General features: G+C 40.0%; 1 protein-coding gene across 1 annotated transcript in view; it reads left to right on the top strand.

Moving 5' to 3' along the window:
- CASQ1 (calsequestrin 1) overlaps positions 1 to 23246 on the top strand; it is a 52113-nt gene that overhangs the window by 21694 nt on the left and 7173 nt on the right. Inside the window, exons 5-9 of the mRNA XM_033923035.1 lie at positions 2752 to 2825; positions 3817 to 3947; positions 18896 to 18941; positions 19295 to 19349; positions 21738 to 21838. Of these exons, the coding sequence (XP_033778926.1) occupies positions 2752 to 2825; positions 3817 to 3947; positions 18896 to 18941; positions 19295 to 19349; positions 21738 to 21838 (407 nt within the window). The remainder of the gene's footprint in view (positions 1 to 2751; positions 2826 to 3816; positions 3948 to 18895; positions 18942 to 19294; positions 19350 to 21737; positions 21839 to 23246) is intronic.

Below are 23246 nucleotides of genomic sequence, written 5' to 3'. Positions count from 1 at the left end.
TCCATAAAAGAACGATCCGACTCAACCAGGAACTGCCCCAGAACACACACACACACAGTTGAATGACCATATACACTTCACGAGCTCGGCAATGCACTCAGCATGAGTTCCGAAGGCAGCTTTCGTGATTAGAAAATCGTGGCTGCTAAGCCGTTGCCTGTGATTAGAAATTGATGTCCAGATTCATGCACAGAGCTAGTCACGCACTGACTCACCCTGTACGTGAAGCACTTCTATGGGGGTGTCACCTGCTTGTGTCAGTAATTAATGGTAACGCTGAAACAAGTGTTCCCCTACTATAAAGGAGCAAAAGAAAAAATTCCCTTTGAGCCCTATTTAATGAGCATTTAGTGGTGAGGCTGGAAACAGGCACGGACGGATTCATTTAGTCAGGAAGTTTTATGGAGCCTTTCTATGTTACATTAAAAGGAGACAGATTGCAGGTGATTTAACATAAGAGCTGCGAAGTCACCTTTAGGTTACCATATGGATGGATTGAGATATCTGGGTTTTACTTCCAGTGCTTTCAATGGAATTAAACCCAGATGTCTCAGTCTGTCTGACCTCCTTATTTCCACAGCTTTCAATGAAAGTAAAACCCGGATGTCTCAATCCGTCCTCCTTTTTCTGGAGTCATATGGTAACCCTACTCTTAGGCATTAGTGGAATGAGGCATTATGACATCACAATAGAAACATATAAAAACCATAGAAAATGGCGGCAGCAAAGGGCCACGGCCCATCAAGTCTGCCCACTCTAATGACCCACCCCCTATCTTCCTCCATGAAGCGATCCCACATGCCTATCCCATTTTTTCTTAAAATCTGGCACACTTCTGGCCTCAATTACCTGTAGTGGAAGATCATTCCAGTGATCAACCACCCTTTCGGTGAAGAAGTACTTCCTGGTGTTGCCATGAAATTTCCCACCCCTGATTTTCAACGGATGCCCTCTTGTTGCCGTGGGTCCTATAAGAGAAAAGATATCTTCTTCCACCTCGATACGGCCCGTGACATATTTGAACGTCTCAATCATGTCTCCCCTCTCTCTGCGTTCCTCAAGTGAGTATAGCTGCAACTTACCCAGTCGTTCCTCATACGGAAGATCCTTGAGTTCTGAGACCATCCTGGTGGCCATTCACTGAACCGACTCAACTCTCAGCACATCTTTTTGGTAATGTGTCCTCCAGACTTGTACACAATATTCCAGATGAGGTCTCACCATGGATCTGTACAACGGCATTATGACTTCGGGCTTTCGGCTGACAAAACTTCTATGGATACAACCCATGATTTGTCTAGCCTTGGATGAAGCTTTCTCCACTTGATTGGCAGCCTTCATGTCTTCACTAATGATCACTCCCATGTCTTCCCATGTCTTCCCATGTCTTCACTAATGATCACTCCCAATCTCAGCTCTGGAATGTTGCTACTCTTTGGGTTTCTGCCAGGCATTATGACATCAGGGAAAGGGATTGGGACAAGTATATCACCTTTTTGTAGTTATACAGCCACCCTCAAAGAGATTTACATACAGGTATTTCAAGCATTTTCCCTATTTGTCCTGGTGGGCTCTCAATCTATCTAATTGAACCTGGGGCAATGGGGGGGTTAAGTGACTTATCCAGGGTCTCAAGGAGCAGCATGGAATCTGAATCCACCACCTCAGGATGCTGAATTTGTAGCTCTAACCACTGTGCCACAGTGGGGGGGGGGGGAGTGCGGAGGGCATGCAGTGGGGAAAAGTGGGGGGGGGGGGGGGGGACACAATGTGTCAATGCTGGGCTCCTAACGCCTCCTTCCTTCACTATGCTGTTGCCCCACAGGATACTCCCTTTTCTCCTTGGGACTTGGCAGGGAGTATGGGCAACCAAAGACACTGTGCTCAGTAATATAAATGCTTTCATTTCATCCAATCCCCCCCCTTGCATAAGAACACTATCAATCACATTTTTTCATCATTAAAAACGATTGTTTTCCCCACTCCTCCCAACTCAGGCAACTCTATTAGCTGCTATCAATACAGTTACCCCCTCCAGAGCAGTACAGACATTTGTAGAATTTAGGGGATAATGGCATGTAAATTTAAGCGTCTGGTTTAGAGAATTTCCAGTATAGAGGGTTCAATTGTTACAGACCCAGGATTATTTCCTCTGCATCGGTGAAAGCTGTTTTTGACACCAGTAGGTTGTATGCTCCTGATGCAGCTTTGTAGGCGAAACGCAACCACATTGGGCACTATTCCCGGAAGCATTTTGATTAAATACAAGGTTTTTTTCTTCCTATGGTCTGCTTGTCGTCTTCCGTTCCTAGAGCGTTCAAAGGGCTATCCTTAACTGGTGCTTCTGTCAGGTAGGATATATCGCACCAAGTCAAATTATATCAGGCTCTTGTAAGTAAGGCAGATCAGAAAGAGTATCAACTAAGTCACAGCTATCTTATCTAATTCTAGCTTCTGTGTCAGGATCATAACTATGTCTCCAAAGTGAAAAATGGGATTGACACATGTACTAAAAGGAATATATCCCATTGCTTTATTAATTCTAAAACCCAATGCCTTCTGGGACTCGTAGAGTTCTTTGGAACTTACCTCCTCATGGTCTACATGTGTAGTGGTAAATACCTGAGGCAGCCTCCTATGTGGAGATGGCCAGTAGCAGATTACTAATGAGCGGCAAGTTTGATAGTCTTTAGGGATATAAAAGCAAACCAGAAGGTATGTTGATGAGCTAAATCTGTTTATTTCTTTAAGATTTCAAGGCCTATGAAGATGCAGCTGAAGAATTCCATCCCTACATCTCTTTCTATGCCACTTTTGACGGCAAGGTATGGGAATATACATTCCATATGTGTTAATATTAGTAGCAGTACTGGGAAGGAGCACCAAGGCAGAAGGGAGAGAAACAGGAATCATAGGGAAGTACCTAGAGACAAGGTCTCACCAATTTACCCCCCTGTCGTTGATTTTTCAGGTATTTTAATACATTTTCTACATTTGACCAACAAATTTATATTTAAATATTTATCGAAATGGAGGGAAGAGGATAGCCATCTTGGTTTCTAAGAACTTCAGTTTCCCAGGATGCATTGCATGTGACCAAAGCTGAAGCAGGCCTACATAAAAGTCAGGTTAAGGAGGAGAGTGTAGTAGTCACTATTTTCCTTAAACGGTGTAGAAAAGGGTTGAAATCTTGAAAATCCAACCCATGATAGTTGAAAAGCATTCAAAGCACAGTGGAACAGGTTGATCAACTCACTGATCAAGAAAATTACAGGGGAGTCAAATTCTAATTTTCTCTGAGTTAGTTTTTATTCCAGCCTAATATATGCCAGGTAAATATATTTGATGAGTCCTTTTTCCTTCTCTCTTGTTTGACTGTGGACTTTTTCCAATACAGAAATGCATTTGCTCTCACAAGCTATCAAGAGAATAGTTTCCTAAATAGTTGCACGCAAATACAGTTCACCACTGTTTACTGTGCCATCAGGCTGTTCTGCAATGCTGTAAAACAATTGTATTAATGGGTATTTATTAATCCATCTTTCTTCTCTCTCTTTCTACATGTCCTCCATTTTTCTCTCCCTTTGTCTCATATTCTTTTTGCCCACCCTTCTTTTTTCGTTACAATAACTTCACTGTCTTTATTTTCTGAATATCTTTCATTCTCCCTCTTCTGTTGTCTCTATATTCTTGTTCCCTCCCTCTACTCATCTCCTTCCCCTTTCTTTTCTCTTTGTCCCTTGTGCTATTGCTACCCTCCCTCCCACTCACCCCTACCCCTAACCCCAACCTCCACCTTACCCTTTCAACATACAGGTTGCCAAGAAGCTGAACTTGAAGCTGAATCAGATTGACTATTACGAGCCCTTCCACGATGAGCCAGTCACCATTCCCAACAAACCCAACAGCGAACAAGAGATTGTAGAATTCCTTGAGGAGAATAAGAGGTACACACCCTAATAAATGGGAAGGGCTATATGAAGGAGATGAACAGGTCAATATTTTAAGAGCAATTATGCTTTTGACTGAACATATAATTGTTTAAAAAAAACAACAACCCGTACCAGGTTATTTATATGTATAGAGCTGGATTCAGTAATAGCATTCAAAATTCAATCACACAACGAGGGAGTCATGAAGGCAAGATGTCAAGAGATCAGCCAAGAGTGTATTGTTCAAGAAATTACTTTATTGATGGATATGCCACAATGGGTCAATAGATTTGACACTGGCAGTGTTTCGGTGTCTGTACCTTTATCAAGAGTCTGGCTTGATTATGGCACGGTGCATACTTGAACTCAGGTAGACGCGCTGGAGAGGTGTTGATGAGAGCAAAATAGAAACTAGTGTGCAAAGCAAAACTCAAAATCACATAAAGTCATTGCTAAACAGTAGTATACCCCCGTGAGGTCGCAGTTCAGAGTTTACGGCCTCAGTCGTTCGCGGAATTTTCCTTAGAACCTTAACTAATAATTTTTTGCGGAACCCCCACAATTTCACAGAAACCACGAATATCCTCTGCAATTTTTTTCTGACTTTTCTCTTGGCAATATATAATTTTAAAGCTAATTTATTTAGAACACTATAATTTACTAATTTTTTGACATAAATATTAACGTAAATTCAGCTAAATTTCCATATAAAGGTTTGGAAATGGCCAATCGGGAGGTTTGAAAGGTTTGGCGGGAGGTTTGAAAGTAGCCAATCCGAGATGCAGTCCAGCATTCCTGCATCATAACAGATTACCGTGTGTAGCTATCTTGAGTGTTTCGCTGAGTGTTCTCGTGTTTTTCGTTTTGTTCTAAGATGCCGCCCAAATGCCCTGCACCTTCTAAGGCTTCTGGCAATGAACCTAGACATTTATAGGCATTTTTTGACCACATCCAATATTCGCAGTTTCTCACAATTCACGGGTGCTCTAGGAACATAACCCCCCCATCCCCCCAAATTTCACGGTTCGACTGTATTCTATTAATGGAGTTCTATAGGTGTGCTTCATAACCATTCTTAGATTCTCTATAACTTGTGTGTCCCTAGATACACTATAGCATACATGTTCTTGGTTTCTCCTAGCATGTGTGTTATTGATACCAGTCTAAAATTCTCTGTAACTTATGTGTTGTGGATCATGATGACTTCTGTGTACGTATCCTTGTAACCCGTTCTGGGTTCCTGGGGAGGACGGACTATAAAATAAAATAAATAACAAGTTGGGTGTGGCTCAACACTATTCTATAGTACTACAAGAATCGGAAGGGAACATCCTGTCTACTTTATACATTTGTATTCAGAAGAACTATCTATTTGTATAGTGCTGCTGAATATTGGACTTATTTGAAACATCTAGACAAGACATTTTCCAATTATTCCCAAGATGTATTACTGAAAATTCTGCTGGCCTGTCATTGCACCTGGTATACTAAATGTCCTTAGCTACTCTGTCGCTCGGTCTCTAATCACCACCCATCCTCCCCTCTGGTCCATCCCAAGAATACTCAAATTCTGTCAGCTGTGGTAGAAATCGCCTGTACCGGTGGCCATTTCAGGCATTCATAACAGCGATGATGACTCAAGAACGTAGACGTTCTATACTGTTACACATCTCGCACCTCTTCTAATGGGTCGTCTCAGCAAATGAACTTTCAAACAGGGCACCAAACCCAGAATTCCTTCATTGCCCCAGATGAGATACCACAAGACTTTTATCTCCTTAAATCTCGCTGCCCTTTATGTGTGAAAAGCATTCATAGGAGCAGAGATGGGTGGATAGATGATCCCGGATATGTGACGATGATGAAGGTGCTTTTGACCATTGATGATAACAAGAAAACAGGATATCCCAGCTGGCTATCTTTGACTGGGGCTGCAGGACAAACCTTCCCCAAAGCTGACAGCTGCCTTCAACTATTCTGTTTCTATAGCAGCATGGAAAAATCCTGCTGCCATAGAAACGTGGCATCCAATTGGCCTAAGATATTACATTCTTCAAAGAACTATCTCTATCTCTTTTTCTCTCTTTGCCACTATTCATTTCTATGAAATTTTTCAAACCATCAGAATGTTTTCTCCAAAGTATTGAACATGCTTTGACCCAGAAATTAGTGAGAATGAAAACCAGAGGAAAAAAATTATACTGTCCATTAAAATTACCTGGTCCGAAGACCTCGTGGGAAGACTCATTGGTCCTACAAGTCCCACCTCAGTGTCTACCCTGATTCTAAACAGAAAGATACTGTACTTTAATGGACATTATCCCTTCGTCTCTTTACAAAACTGAGTTCCATGTATTTAATGGCTGATTTTCCATCTTTGCTTCATCAGATTTTTGTCTCTCACAAACACTGGCCTCAAATCAACTTGCATTCATTCTCAAATGCTGCACCTGCATGTAAGTCATACAGCAGAATCCAATTACGGATCCTTCACCACACGTCATTGCAAGAAAATTTTTGGCTATTTAATTCCAGCTAATGTTTATGTTGTCAAATCAATCCCCACTTGTTCATACCCAGCAAGTTGCCATCCTCGTAAGGAAGCCTGACTCTCCCATACTCATCACCTACTTCCTTCTCCAGAACAGTTATGGTGTCATGGTCAAAACCTGACATGTAGAGCTTGGACCAGGTCACCTGCTGAAGTGTGGTCTGAGTATTCCAAAGAACAGGAGTCTAAGAATCCAAATGGAATCTCCAACATAGATGGCCATGTGGTTGCCATTGGATCAATGGGCTGGCCAAAAACTCTCTAGGTTTTTTAGCTAATGCAACAATTAATTCTGGGCATAATAAGTTTTTCCCAGGTCTGTCACACTGTAAGGCTCTCTACTACTACCACTTACCATTTCTAAATCGCTGCTAGATTTACACAGCACTGTTCATTAAAATATCCAGGCTCTTCTAAATTGTAAATCTCATTGAACTCCTTCTGGGGCATATTAGTGATCCATAAATACTAATATGATGACTGACACTGATTCTGGATCCAATTCTTTTCCCATGGCTGCTTAAGTGCTGAATATTGACTTAACCGGATATTCAAAGCTGGAGCCCACAGAGGTCCTGTCTTTGAACACCCAGGAATAGCACCATCGGTAGAGAGCAAAATGTTCATCCACCATCAGCTGCGTATTGACCCCTTTACTGTATAGAAATGTAGCTTATGCATATTCATTACAAATATGAAGGACAGGGTTGAGAACTACCGCCATAAAGAGTTGAACAAGAAAAGGATATTGGAGGGAAGAGGCAGCTTGATTCATCTGGGTGTGTCCCGCCAGTCACTACATCGCTGCAGTCTAATTAACTTATGTAATAGCTGGAAAGACTCCTGGGCACATTATCCTCCCACATCCATTTACTTTGCAGTATTTTTCCGCATTGAAAACAAGAACATTGATGTTACCATCTAACCTATAATTTGCTTGTTTAATCTTATATTGTTATCATTCTCTCTTTAGCTACATTTGCATTTAAGGGGACAATGAAAGTTATTCACACGTAGATTCAGTTAATCAAAAAAACAACTATCACCTACAACCTGTCTGTTGCCCTTTGTGTCTACATATCTTTGTGGACTGACTTGGCAACCACTCTACTTGAGTGGCGTAATCGCTGAGAGAAGTACTGCATAACCAGCAGACTGAAGGGTTTATCGGCCTATATAATATGTTCCTTGCACTCTGCAGACAAATTATTACTTTTGTGCCATCTTTTCACCACATTAGACTAAACGAGTATCATTCCTCCATATTGTATGTTGAAGAGGCTATGATTGAATTACACCAAATGGTTTCACGGGTTCAATTCAGAAAACAATTGAAAGCATATTTATTTATGCAAGCTGTTGCCTCCAATTAAGTGATTATTGAAGCATCCACACAGCGCTATCAAATTGATATGTTGACATGGCGTTGTATTGATTTATAGTGTTTTTTAATTGTTTCATTGTGAGATATGGTATGTTATTTTTTTAATTGTGTATGTTTTTATTGTAAACTGTCTAGACTGTTAAGACAGGTGGGTATAGTAAGTTGTTTTTTTTTTTGGGGGGTGAGGGGGTTTGGAGGGCTCACCCTACATTATAAGGGGTTCTGGGTGAGACGTACACCTGGCATACTTTATGTGAAGTTCACAGCAGTGTCCTCTAAGGTGTCCCACTGCTTGTTGGAATGGTCAGTCCATTAAAATGCCGGCCCCTACCATGTCTAAATGCTCTGCATTTGGACGTTTCTGTGGTCAAAAATGTCGAATAAAGTTAGGTGTCCTAAGGTTGGATGTCCTGTCAGCCCAGATGTCTAAATAGGTGATTTTCAAATAAAAAATAATAAGAATTTTTGGGATGTCTAGTGGTTTTGCCAGTTTCTAAAATGGCCGTTTCTCCACCTCTGACTTTAGATGTTTTGCAGGAAACATTCAAACTTGGACTTACACATCCTATCAAAAATGCCCCTCCACGTCAATCACTAGATAGCTAAATTAAAAATAAGCTTTCTGCAGAGTTGTGTTAGAATCGGAAAAAATTAACTTCTCATGAGGAAATACTAAGGATATGTGATTTCCTTCATCGCCCTAATGCATCTTCATAAAATACTAGAGTAAACCAGTAGAAATTGGGGCTACAGTAAAGTTACAGATGATCAGGGAAATATTAGTGTATAAAGTATTTGTGTAAATGCGTATTTTATAAATTGCAGAAGTAAATTGCAAGTCTGCCTGTGCTCCACTCAAACTTTGCCCCAGAACACACATGCAGGTCATATAAAAATATATGCACCTTCTTGTCACTGCATGCACTTTTATCTGTTTATTTATTTTAAGGGTTTTTTGGTTTTTTTTGCAGCCAACAGTATAGCACACACATATTTCATAAATATACGAGTACATCCAGTCATCGTCTATGCACCTTGGTATGCATAACCCGTGGGGTAATTTTATAAAAACCATAAAAACTGTAAAATTTTATAAAATCCTGCCAAGAAGCCTTGACAAGATTGTCCAAAATATCCTGAGCGTAGTATTTACAAACACTTACTAATGGCATCTTCATTGAGATGGTGGCCTTCTTCTGAAATGTCTTCTGAAACTTCACACAATACTATGTAAACCCTTCCAAAATATTTGCTCTACTGTCGGCAAGGCTAAACCAATTACCATGTTAGGAGAATTGCTACAGTGTGGAGCTTTCCGTATCCGCTTCAACTGGTTGTAGTAGGTGCCACAATCCAAGTCTGAGTAGAAAAAGGTGTTGTGAGCACGCTATTGAATAGATTTATGTCTCAATGACAACCAGGGCAACAAGAGAAGGCCACAAACCACATAGAAAGGAAGACCAATGTTTTCTTTAAATGCTATTCTGGGTTTTTTTTAATTCACTTTCATTGTCAGCAGTGATGAAAGGCTGCTTCTGACTCCCAGACTCTCTTTAAATGGTGACGGTTCAGGGACTTCAGTTGTCATGGCAACACATCTTTATTGCCACGCTGGTACAGTGCTCTTCCTTAAATATATTTTATTTTCCTATTATTGCTTTCTTTGTTAGATCTACTGTCCTCCCCTCCCCAGCATCCCATCTTGCTTATGCTCCCTGAGGGTTTGCGTGCTAGCTTTATCATGAAATTTATATTTTAAAAACGAGAGGAAGAGACGGATGCAAACCGATGTGATGAAATCATGACACCATTAAGTCCTTCATCCCCTATCTTCATGCCCTCACCCCTCAAGTAAAAGTTGCATTTACCCAACCTTTTCCCATCCCTCACCGCATCTCTCTTTTGCTCAGTGACATTTATTCTCGCCCTGTTTTTTTATACTGTATGATTGGCTGATATTTACCCTTTAATCATATCTCAGACTCATGACACTGAAATAGAGTTGCGATGGGCTAGATTTGGCCAGCAAGTTCTGTCGTCAGGGATCGATTGGGCCAGTTTGGATTTTACCTTTGTTGAATCTCTAGACATGTTTCTTTCAGTGTGTTGAGTAATTGAAACTAGAAACCCGTTGATATACTGGGGATAAATCAACAATCCTTGCTGACATCTTGGAGTTTTGGGGTGGAACTTAGATATGACTTGAAAGGAGACTTTTGGTCTTGGGTAATCCTTCTTTCATTTAAAGTCAGCACTGTGGGGACCAACAACAAAGCACCTTGGGGTAGAGAGAAGGGATAATGTTAATACACCATGATTGGCCAAAAGGATCCCTTTGAAAAATTGGAGACCTTGCTATATTCCTGCAAAATCATGTTACAAGCCGATAAAAATAAATATCAGATTGGGAGAGAGCTAGATAATTGGTACGTTGAGTTGTATGGGAACAGACATCCATCAGTATAGAGAAAGGTGTGACTCAGATAATCTAGCAAACACAATAAAAAAATGAAGCAAACTATCTTCACAATTACTTAATAAATGTAATGAAATATAAGTAAATTTACATAAAATAACAATCCAATATCAATGTGAAACATATAGCACAAACCCCAAACCTCCCACCCGTTGTAGAAAGTGCCTTAGTGCAATCAAATATAAAAAGCTTATACACCAATAAAAGTCCTCAAACAAAAGTTCTTCTTTCAGTGTTGACCACCAATAAAAGTCCTTCAATGAAAACTGGTCATTTCTTCTGCTTTTTCTCATATAAATCGTTATCTTCGTTAAAGCCCAGCCTTGCTCTACACCCGACGGCATTTTGCGAGAAGCGTCATCAGAAGACAAGACATGTGGATGGAGGGCTCTGGAGCTATAGTCCTTCTAAATATATATTGATGACAGCCATCAGGTGAGGGAAACCAGATAATCTACTACACACAACAGGAGAGTATAAATAGCCAAAGTTTTAAGTCTCTTGGAATCCATTATACTTCTACAGTATTCTAGGAGGGTGGTATTATGAAATGAATTGGTATACATTGCTTCTCCCCTTCCTCGTTGCATGAGCATGACCCCAACATAGCCTGAACTGTCTTAAGTCATGCTTTTAATGCTTGTGGCCATACACTTTCTTCTTTCTTTACTTTATTTTATGGATGAGTTTTATTGAATTCCAAGTTTCCAAGTATATTTAAAAATTTGTTATACTGCTTATCATAATTCTAAGCGGTGTACAAGTATCATAAAAGAAGGATTATATATACAATTATAAATAGAGTACATACGAGAGACTAACTGACGTACAACAAGAGAGTGGAGGGAGAACTCCATTAAATCAATAGGATAGTAAGACGGTTAAGGGTAGAACAATAGAAAATGGTAATCCTGTCTGAAGTAGTCTAATAGAGAAGAGTTTTAAGTTTCAAAGGCGTCTTTAATTAGAAAGGATTTCAGTTTTGACTTGAAATGATCAAGTAGGGGTTCTTCTCTAATGTAAATTGGGATAGAGTTCCATAGTGAGGGGGCAGTTACAGAGAATATAGAGGATCGGGTAGAATGATAATTTATTTGGCGTAATGATGGTATCACTAAAGGTTTTTGAGATTGTGACCGAAGTGATCTTAATGGTGTGTAAGGGATCAGAAGTCTATTGATGAATTCTGGGGCATTGGTGGCCAAGGACTTAAACGTAAGTTTTATTGAATTCCACAAACACAGTTGTAAACTAAAACAGTTCTAGTGGGTAACAAAAAATTAATCGACATCAATTGGCCTATCCTTCCTTTTCTAAAAGAGTTTTATACTCAATAATCTCTTTACCTTCCACAGAATAACCCCCCCCCACACACACACTTTCCCCTAAGAACCCACGTAATGCACATTGGAATCACCGTCTACAAAACTGTCCTGTATTGTGGGCGATCTTAATTGAATCAGATTGCCTATCTTTATCCGTTTCTTAACCAGCATATATATACCACAGTTTTGAGATCCGCTTTTGATGGAGTGAAGCCTCTCATATTTCCAGGCATCCGCCATCAAACATGTACCTTCTTTAAGGGAGTTAGCAAAGGAATAATGGTAGTCTGCTGCTTGTGGTACCTTGATGGAGCCAATCATGATCAACTCACTTCTGCCTCTAGCGTCGCCCCATAACTCAGCCATACTGCCAGTAACATTTAAAATTGTGGAAAAAGGCATCACATACCCGCGCTTCAATTAGCATGCCATCTAGGACAAGGATATATCTTTAAGCAATCAAGTCTGAATTATCTTCCAAGCTTCAGTATCTCATCTGCCAAGGAACGAGTCCTTATATAAACCAGAATGATTACTGGTGACATCCATTACACTTAGCTTGAAATAGAAGGCCCTTGATATCGCACTGATTTCTTAGGCTCCGACCCCTTGATTGTCAGTTGTCCTCAAGAGTAGCCTACTTAAGATTCAAAGGGAGCAACATGCTGGGAGGATGAAAAATTCAAACCCATGGCTTCTGCAGCACTGAATTTGCAGAGATATCTTGATACGGTAGGTTTATTTATTTATTTTAAAATTTATATCCCGCAAATCCAACAATTCTATGCGGGTAATAATACAACACACATCATAAAAATAACAAACAAAAGACAAGCAATAATATATAATAAGACAACTAACATTTCACATTTAAGACTATACATAATAACTTGAGTAGCACCAAACAAAACAACTTAAAATTGCAAAAAATTTTACTTTAAAACATTAATCAATAAACCCTCCTAAAAATTAACAAACCTAAAAAGCTTCTAACAATCTAGCTCATGTAGGAAAAACACGTTCAAATCACACAGTTTCCAACATCTTCCTGAATTGCAATATACTCGATGCCTGCCTTATCGCAATAGGCAACACATTTCAGCAAATCAGGCCCTGCACGGCTAGCATAGTTTTGTGGTCCCCCGATGGGTTATGGGTTCACATCTCATTGGTGGTGTTGTCTAGATATCTGTAATGAATACGTATGAGATTCACTTGCATAAGTCGAAGACCTGAGGTTTGCAAATCTACTTCATGCATATTTATTGCAGATATCCTGAAAACTTAGACCTGGTTAGCACTGTTCCCTCTAAGCTAAGCTGAAATCCTCCAACGGCACTGCTGCCAGTTGGAGGCGCTGTTTCAATAGTGTGTTTTCAATGGCTTGAGCCAGGCAGGTTCCCTGGAGTTCTGCAAAGCTTGCCTAGGCCTTGCTATTGAAAATGTGATAGCGGAACAGCAGGATTGTAGATGGAAGATTCCCACTCAGCTTAAAGGGAGCAGGGCCAGATAAGTGTCATCTTATGATGAACCCCTCCATAGAAAGGATATATATAAGCTGATTTTGCATTTGATTTTGTTCACAAAAACCAAAACCAATATATTCAAAGGTAAATTTATTTATTAAAAACTTAATATACCACCTGGAGTCACAGCAGTTTCCAAATAAACATACATAAAGCAAAAACAATACAAATCATTCTTCAAAATAATATCAAAACATATGAAAACAAGGCCTACAAATGCTTCAGTAACGTATTTTTAAAATATTACAAAAATGTCCAAACAACGTTAGGGAAGGCAGATCAAAAGTATGCGTCTACAAACAGCTTGGTTTTCTTCTTAAAGCTGTAGTGATCTGCAGCTTGTTCCAATATGACATTCCAGGGTCCAAAAGGGGCAGAAGCATTCCCCAATTTCTTCTATTCCATCAGTGCTAAATTCAAAATGGTGGCATGTAGGGATGGAAGAGCGAGATTTTAAAACACTCAGGTAGTGCATTAGTCAGTGGAATTCTGTTCATTTTTTCATTTCCAGAATGAAATTGCATAAAAATACATCTCTACTAAATAGGAAAGGATGACAAGGGCGATCTGAGGGTCGGGTACAACAGTCATAACACTAGGGGCGAATAAAAAAACTTTAGTATCACATCACAAAACAAGAAGCAAATCAAAATAGCGCTTTAATTGCACTGCAAAGTGTGCTGTTTCCATATGTGCTTGTATGAATTATGGCTTAAAGAAGCGGCGGCTCTCCTTTGCAGTGGCCCAATTATGTCCCAAACCTTTGCCTGGTGCTCCAGCTGCACATCATTTTTAGACGCTGCAAGGTCGAGCTCTGCAGAGGAAGTAATAAATAATCATAATAGGTTTTTTGTTGAGCATTTGGTACAGCTTGGTAGGAGCAGAAGGTAAGATCTCCCCCCAAACAATAGTTTATTTTCGGCGTTACAAAGCATAGTGGGCAAAATGTTTTCAGCACAGCAATTAACAGACACAAAGGAGAACTCAACCCAGTGACTACTGGCACATTCTTCAAGCTAATTGGGAAATACTTCTGAAGATGTAGGATTCAGCCGTCCTCCCTTTGTGATTCCTCAAGATGAATATTTTGCCAAATGACAGTCCCTCTGTCGCAGATGTGACTCCTTGTTTCAGTCAATTTGAGAGGGTACATCTTATTCTGAAGCACTGATTTCAAAGGCCAAGGTGAAGTCGAAATAGCAGGATGGTCGCAGCATAGTTTTGATTGCTTTTTAAAGTGGATTTGGCACTGGTGTGTGGCATTTGACGACACTGGAAACGGAGAGCGGATTTCAGGATTTCCCCCCCCTCCCCCCAGTTGTGCTCATGGTCTGAAAAAGCTGTACTAAGACCAATCACTTTGGGCCTGGTAATGGCAGCCGCTAACCAGCTGTTTGCTTTAGCAGCTGCTGTCAGTGGTTATTTGGCCACTTGCAGATTGCCTCTGTCTTACCAGATTGTGTTGGGGGCGGTAGGTGGGTGAGGGGCAGGGAGGAGGCAAGGCTGGAATTTATCCAGAGAGCGGCGATATTCAGCGCACTATCTAGATAGTTTTCCCAAGAAAATTAGGGAAGAAATAAAGTTGTCCTTCCCCTCCCTAAAACTATAAGAAGAAGAACATAAGAAGGTGCCTCCGCTGAGACAGACCAGAGGTCCATCTTGCCCCGCGGTCCGCTCCCGCGGCGGCCCATCAGGCCTATTGTCTGAACAGTGGTCCCAGACTAATTTTGTAACTTACCTCTAATCCTCTAATCCTATCCTTATAACCTACCTCTACTCCTATCTGTATTCCTATGCCACTCAAAAAAATTCCTTGACAAAACCTTCGCCTTCTGGGCCGCCAAATTAAACTGATGGCTAGCCCAAATGGTCCTCAAGGCCTCCAACTACCTTGACTTTAGAAAATTACTCAAAACCCACCTATTCCACGACCAGGACCCTTAATACCCCTTCATTAACCTCCACCTCTCCCCTAATGAACCCCCCCTGACTCCCCCCTCTCCCCCTTACTTCTCTTCGCTGTTCGCAACTCTGATCAATCTTGTACGGAACCACTTGTAACTCTGTTTAATTAATGTGAACCGCCTTGAACTCATCTGGGTATGGCGGTATACAAAAATAAAGTTATTATTATTATTATTAATGGATAGGGGTCTCTATTCAGTACTGGCTGCAATCTGGATGCAGGCATTGAATATCCAGGTTATATATAACCGCTGCAGCCGGTATTTCAAAATAAGTGTCCATCAGAGTGACTAAATATCAGGTCGCTTGCTTGTAATTCGATCTTCAAGGCACATTCTCTTGGATTCTATAAAAGTTGCCCAGTTAATTAATTGGCTCCGATGATTTAATTATTGGGGTTAACGAGCACTTAGGGCCAGGTTCTCTAAATGGCACCAACCCTAGTACATTTTCAAAAAAGGCCAATTTCTGAGCATACTGTAGCTGCTTTGCTTATTGCCCCCCAACCCCTGTATTTTTGGGCCATTCTATCTATCCATTCCATCCAAGAAGTCCAAGAATGAGGCAAAAGGAACCGTGGTGCAACTTTCAGCATAATGCAACTGCCTTCTTCTTGGGTTGAGTCATCACATGCTAACAGTCACTAGGCCCTGGCCACCCAGGGTTGCAATTGTGAACATAAGAGGAGGGTCATATTGGAGATTGGAGTCAACTGTGACAAGAGCACGGCATGGAATTAGGGTCCGGTAGATCACAGTGGGATGTATGAGTCTAAAAGAAAAAAAATAACAGGATGTCATGGAATTGTAACCTGAAGATTAGTTGGAACTGATCAGGGTTTGAATAGTACAGAAATAAACACTAGAGCAGTGGATGATCATACTCAGTTAGAAGAGGCAAGAAATGATCTCAAGCAAGATGGCCCCAAAAGGAAATGAGAACCATAAAGCAGATAGAAGAAATCAAACCTGATGGAAGAAACATCACACCTGATGTTGGGAAGGTGGAACTTCACTGTATTATGAAGTCCTTTTAGAAACAGAGCCACCTGCAGGCTGGTTGTGGAACTTCACCACCCCTGATGTTTTTTTTTACACCTAATTAATCATGTACTACATAGAATAAACATATATCAAACTACAATGAAGTTTTAAGAGAACATTTGGCCATACCGAGCTCTTCACATTACATTAGGGATTTCTATTCCGCCATTACCTTGCAGTTCAAGGTGGATTACAAAAGAGTTAAAGAGGGTGTTTTACAAAAAGATTTCTGGTCTTTTGGGGGGGAAAAAAAAGAGTAGAGCAGGTTGATTTGGGGGATCGGGGGGTTAGAGGAATGAAAGAAGGAAGCTTGAAAGGTTAGGACTTTTTAGGGATTTTTTGAAAAGTATAGTCTTTATTTCTTTTCTGAAAGTTTTGTAATCTGGGGTCGTTATCAGAAGGTTGGCGATTTGGTTGTCTATTTTTGCTGCATGAGTGGCTAGGAGGCCATCATATAGTTTTTTTCCGTTTAACTTCTTTGATTGGCGGGTGTGTGAATGGGGTATGAGTTTTCCTATGTCTGGTTGAGGTGGTTTGGATGAGGTGGTTGTTCAAGAAGGTTGGGCTATCTCCGTTTAAAGTTTTAAATAGTAGACAGTAGAATTTGAATAGTATTCTTGTTGGAATTGGAAGCCAGTGAGAGTTGAGGTATGCCTCTGTGATGTGGTCGTGTTTCCTCAATGAGTAGATGAGTCTTAGAGCTGTGTTTTGAATTGTTTGTAGTTGTTTTGTTATTGTAGTAGGGCACGGGAGATAGAGGATGTTGCAATAGTCTAGTAGTCCTAGTATTAGTGATTGTGTTTTCTCGAAGAATTTTCTGACTTGTCTTAAGTTTCTCATAACTGCGAATGATTTCTGTATTTATTGATTTGCGGTTGCATGGTGCAGCATCTATCTATTGTTATTCCTAGTAGTTTTAGGGTGGGTTGTATGGGGTAGTTAATTGCATTGATTTCTATGTTGGTTATAGTTGGGGTTTTGTTATTTTCGAGGAGGATGAATTTTGTTTTGTCTGGGTTCAGTTTCAGTTTGTGATATTTCATCCAAGTCGCTACTGTTTCAAGTGTTTGGTGTAGTGCGTCTGTCATGGAGGGCTTTGATTGATCACAAGGTATGAGAAGGGTGATATAGGAAGATAGGCCTAGTTTGTCCAGGTGGGCACCGAGGGAGGCAGTGTAGAGGTTGAAAAGAGTAGGGGATAGTGGCGATCCTTGGGGTACGCCACGGGGGTTTGACCAAGTTTCTGATTTTTCTTTATCTGATTTTACTCTGTAGGCTCTGGATTTTAGGAATCCTTCAAACCATGAGTATACTTTATCTGTGATACCTATTGTGTCCAAATTTGTAGTAGGGTGTTATGGTCCACCAGGTCGAATGCAGCGGTCAGATCCAGTTGTATGAACATCATTTTTAGACAGTAAAACGTTACCAGACAGTGTGGAAAGCCAGCAGTACAGTTTGACTTTTAAGGAAACTATGAAGAGAAGTTTGTACAGAAAGACAAGCAGCTAAAACCACCTCTTTGCTATCCCTCGAGTTGACAGAATGGTATTTTGTTGAATTTGAGTAGGGCTTAGCATTTAAAATGTATGTGCCCGAGTTACCTGCCTGATGTGAATTCAGAAACTGTGTTTGCTGGATCATGGCAAATGGCATCTTAATATCCTGCCACCATGTCCACTGTCTTTGCCTCACAGCTGCATGCATTTGCAATCTCAAGAGCATCACACCGGGGTGACTCTGCAAAATCCTTGAACAAAAAGAAGTTTGAGGAACGTGCTTTATTGTTTTTGTGATATTCAATACAATTACAATTTAACCAGCTGCTGACCAATTGTTTATTTGGGGGTATCCATTAATTTTTTAGTGGCATTCAACTGATCAGTAGGTTTGGCCAATTTCCTGGAGGAAAAGTCCATAGTCTGCTATTGAGAAAGACAGACATGGAGGAAGCCACTGCTTGTCCTGGATCGGTAGCATGGAATGTTGCTACTATTTGGGGTTCCGGAGTCTTGCTATTCTTTGAGATTCTGCATACTCTTTGGGGTTCTAGAATCTTTTGTTACTCTTTGGTATTCTGGAATGTTGCTACTCCTTGGGTTTTGGCCAGGTACTAGTGACCTGGATTGGCCACCGTGAGAACGGGCTACTGAGCTTGATGGACCATTGGTCTGACCCAGTAAGGCTCTTCTTATGTTCTTATGAGGGAAGGAGGCACCTGAGGCGGTGGCACCCGGCATTATCTCACCATGTGCTGCCCCCCCTTCTTCCAAATGGAAAATCTAGTAAACCTCTGAAGCAGGGTGAAACACAGCTGTGTTGGGCATTATTTTAATCTAGCATAATAAAGATTTTTAGAAGTTCATTTACCTTCAACTGTGTCTGCCTCCAAAGTTTACTTCCTTTGGGACCTAGCAGACAGCTTGCCAGCCTGTTTCATGGGATCATCCCCATGTTTCAAGCCACCGGGGTCGCTTATCAAGCAACCCTGCACCACGCACTGAGTTTCAGGCCATTGTAGGAAAAGGTCTGCTACATATTTTCAGTTGACAGAAAATCTTTCAGAAACCTCAGGGGTAAACATGGCAATTGCGCTCACCTACTTTGACCTCCATTTGTGTGGCGGATAGATCTGAAATTTTCCAATCATTCAAACCTGCTTCAGCAAAAATATTGCTCTGTCTCTTTTGTAGACCAACGCTGAGAAAACTGAAGCCAGACAGCATGTTCAACACTTGGGTGAGTCAAATCTCATCTTATCTAATCAAGACATTTCTGTTCCAATTTAACCATAAAATAGCTCAAGGTGGATTACAATAAGAAAAGTCAAATACAATCGTTTAACCCTTACCTATGGTTACCAGATTTACCGTTTGGAAAATCCGGACCCCCCAGGTCCGCCCAGTTTCACTCACCCATGCTGTCATGCCCCAGTCACGCCCCCAATCCCGCCCTAGCCCCACCCCCTGCATCCGCGCTCATAACTGAAGCCAATATATTAATTAGTTTTATGTAGGTGCCTAGTCGCCACCTATCTTTAGGCACCTTATATAGACTTTTCCTCTAATTCCAGTTCCTTCTCTTCTCCACAGGAGGACGACATGGATGGAATACACATTGTAGCTTTTGCAGAAGAAGATGACCCTGGTAATTCCTCTCATGTTTTCTTCTAATTCAGGACCAGCATTCTGGTGTCCCAACATAAATTGCTTGTTAAGATCCCAATTAGCGCTAGTTGTATCATTATTCAATCATGCAAATTAGGAGCACACCCAAATCGCTGTGTGTACAATTTTTTGTGCTTTTTATAGAATTAGAGTGTAAAAGCTTTAATGAGTTCCAGCTCTTAACTAAACATTGAGTGAAAAAAGTATTTTCTCCTATTTATTTGAAATGGGCTATTATGTAACGCCATGGAGTGTCCCTTAGTTTTTGCACTTTTTGAAAGACTGAAAGATCAATTTGCATTTATCTGTTCCATTCCATTATGATGTTATAAATCTCGCTCATATCTTTCCTCAACTGTCTCTTCTCCAAGATAAAGAGCCCTAATTTCTTTGTTCTTTTCTCATATGAGAATCGTTCCATGCCCTTAATCATTTTGGTTGCCTTTCTCTTTACCCTTTCCAGTTCTACTATATCTTATAATTTATTATTGTTATTTGAAAATTAAATTTTAAATTTCCATATGAAAATAAAAAAAAACAACAAAGGCCCTATTAATGAGAATACAGCAGTTAAAATGGAAATATACAAGAAGGGGGATAAACGAGTTTTATAAATGGTCCAAAATCCACTCATCTTATCAATTCAAAAATACAAGCCTTCCATGCCACTGAAACATCTTTATCAATTAAAAAACATGTCAAGTTGTCTGGGATCGAAAAAAGCTAATAAATGTCATTTATTTTTATTAGAAAGAATATAAATAGAACCCGAAAAAAATGGGAGAGGAATAATAGTCAGAAAAAACATTTACAGGGAAATTGCACCAAAAATAAAGAATCCTTCCATTGTAATTGCTTTATCATTTAACTTCAAAAATTCTTTCCTATGAAATTGAGTTGCTCATTCCACATCCAGAAAAATCCAAATGGACTGGCCACAAAACCGAGTGTCCTTTCTCTGAAAATAAGCCTTATGTACTCTCATTTTTCCTGCTCAGTTGGGAGAGTTACTGACCCTCCCCCCCCGCCCATATGTCTATAAAATTGGGCACCTAACTCTAGACGTGGAGAATCATTTTTGATATGACGTACAAATGTGAGTTTGAACATTTTATGGAAAATGAACAAAAAATCCAGTACCAAAGATGGCCATTTTCAAAATTGCAAAATGTTTATCTTGAGGTTGGGTGGTTTGTTTGGGTTTTTTGTTTTTTTTTCAAAAATGACCATTTTTCAGACGCACATCTATCTTTTTGATCCATTTTCAAATAAAAAAACAAAACAAAAAACAGGTCCAAAAGAAAAAATGCACAATACAAACCTTTGGGATGTAGGAGGGTCCATCATTTGTCACATTAAAAGTCCTAAGTACAGATGTCACCATATATTGTATGGTGAGCCCTCCAAAACCTACTGTACCTACATTAAGATGATACCTGCAGGCATAAGGGCTATTGCTATGGTGTACAGGTGGGTACAGTAAGTTATGGTTAGGTTTTGGAGGGCTCACCATATACAATATAAGCAAGATATAGTGACATCTGTACCTGGGACATTTAAAGTGAAATTCACTACAATACTTCTTAGATGAGCCCCTCTGCTCAGCTGTCGAACAGTTTGCTAAGAATGCAGGCTGCCTAGAGCAAAACTTGCTTTTGTGCATTTTTCATGTGGACGTATTTATATTCGAGAATGGCCAAAAAAGATAGACGTACTAAGCACCCAAAAGTCTACATAGGTCATTTTCAAAATAAATAAATATATAGATGCCTTGCTGTTTTGAAGGACATTTTCTCTACTGGATTTCTGGATGTCTTTCCCAAAACGTCAGACTTAGACATCCTATTGAAAATGCCCCTCTGCGCGTTTAACTAATAACAGTTACTGTAGGGGTGAATACTTACACCAGCCTCATGCCTAAGGTTAAACACAAAACTGCAAACTTAAGCTACTTTTCTATAAAGGCAGTTCTGCACCGAACTGCCATTATAGAGTTGATGCTCATTGTGCATCATCTCAGTGCCTACATAGCCATTATATCTTCTTTGAGATGCGGCAACTAGAACTGCATACAGTACACATACATCATATCTACAGAGGCTGCTCGCCATACTGCGGTTGCCCAAATTATAGATGACCACCACTTGACCCAAGAGATTCCAAATTTTATTGATAAAAGTTGTCCTCCTGAGGCTCTGATTCCATGGTCTTCATTTGGGTAGACTTCCAAAGGAAGAATTGCCATCTTCCCTCATCTCAACGCCCTAAAAAGCATTGTTTTCTCGTTCATAACTCCATTATGTGCAGCTTCTAGCCTACCAGGTTGTTTCTGCTGGGTTTTTGATTTATGCTTATCTTTTGGTCATAGATGGTTATGAATTCCTGGAGATCATTAAGGAGGTGGCTGAGGACAACACTGACAACCCTGACCTCAGTATCATTTGGATTGATCCTGAAGATTTCCCATTGGTAAGATAAGCCCTTCTGCCTAGTTGTGTTGTCTTAAAAAGGTTTCCTAAAACACATCCATAAATATAACATTTTCCAATTCTTCTTAGCTCGGTTTCCAATATCATAGCCACCTTCGCTTCAAAATTTTCTTCATGTTTGTGATAATTACAAGTCTTGCTCCATTGCCTTGAAGCGTCAATAAACAAACCTTCTCTGAGATTGGCATCATAACTGTTTCTCCACAGGGTAGATGATGGGAGATCCTTAAATATTAAGCATCTTTTAACGTGTGTACTAGTACTGTCAAAGTGAAACAAAGTTTTTTAAAGAGAGATGGGTGTTGTTAATGGGAACGTTGATTGCTCTGCTGCATCCTCCTTACCTATCACTGTGCAACAAATTTTAACTTTTTTTTTCTGGGGCAAGAAGAAAATGGGGTTTACTTTATAGAATTTGACCTCTTGTGTATGAAAATGGCCTCAGTTTTCTCCTTTCACATATAGTTTTTGAGCAAATCGCAAATATTTAGAGCATGAGAAGTCATAATGTAACGTATTGTGCCAATTGAAAAGTTCCTATAAATATTATTTTCTAGAATCGTTTTGCTGTTGAAGTGCATTTATAAATGAGATTAGGAGCATCTCTAATTAATGTCCAACAATAGTCGGCCAGCATTGATGAATTCAATCTGCCCTGATATCGTTTCTCTGTTGTAGCAATGTCCTGGTGAAACCTTTCCTCATGCTCATCACTAACACTACCAAGATTATCGGGGAAAAAATCCAGATGTGCGTGGAGAAAATGGATTTTTAATGACATGTTGCATTTGAGATCACAGAATGCTTTAAGCATCATCTCCACCATTTGGACATAGTCTTCTGCCTTCCTATTCCCAAGAAAATTCTCGATTATATTCTTCAATGCTATCCATGCACCTGTCTCACGTCCTTGCAAGACTTCATCAAAGTGCCTGTTTTAATATTTCAGAAATTGTTATAACATTTACTCCAAGCATTAGAAAATATAGCAAAAATGTTAATTTTTGCATTATAATGCTCTTTCGCCAAAAATCAGAGGGCTATACCAAAAGATTAAGATCTGTTTTGAATTCAGCAACCCCCAAATCACTATAGAACACCCACTACAATTCATGCCCCAAAACCTCTGTTGTACAGTGTAATCAGATTTGAGGCTTTTCTTGGAAAAGATGAACCCTGCGTTATAATGTTCGCTGTCCTATTACTTTGGAAATGTATTTTGATACGATGAGTCATTCCATGTTAATAGCCAGTGCTCTTTCTGATTTGTAGTCTTGCTTTTATTACAGTCAGGTCACGGTAAGGTAAATGCTGTGAAAAAAGTAGAAATCAGTTTATGACCTGGAGCAAGTTAGTCATAACTTAATATGAATTAATCACAAGTGAAT

The sequence above is a fragment of the Geotrypetes seraphini genome, chromosome 16, assembly GCF_902459505.1.
Source record: "Geotrypetes seraphini chromosome 16, aGeoSer1.1, whole genome shotgun sequence".
NCBI lineage: Eukaryota > Metazoa > Chordata > Amphibia > Gymnophiona > Dermophiidae > Geotrypetes > Geotrypetes seraphini.
Note: the sequence above shows the minus strand (reverse complement) of the source record. Positions and strands in the feature narration are given on the sequence as shown.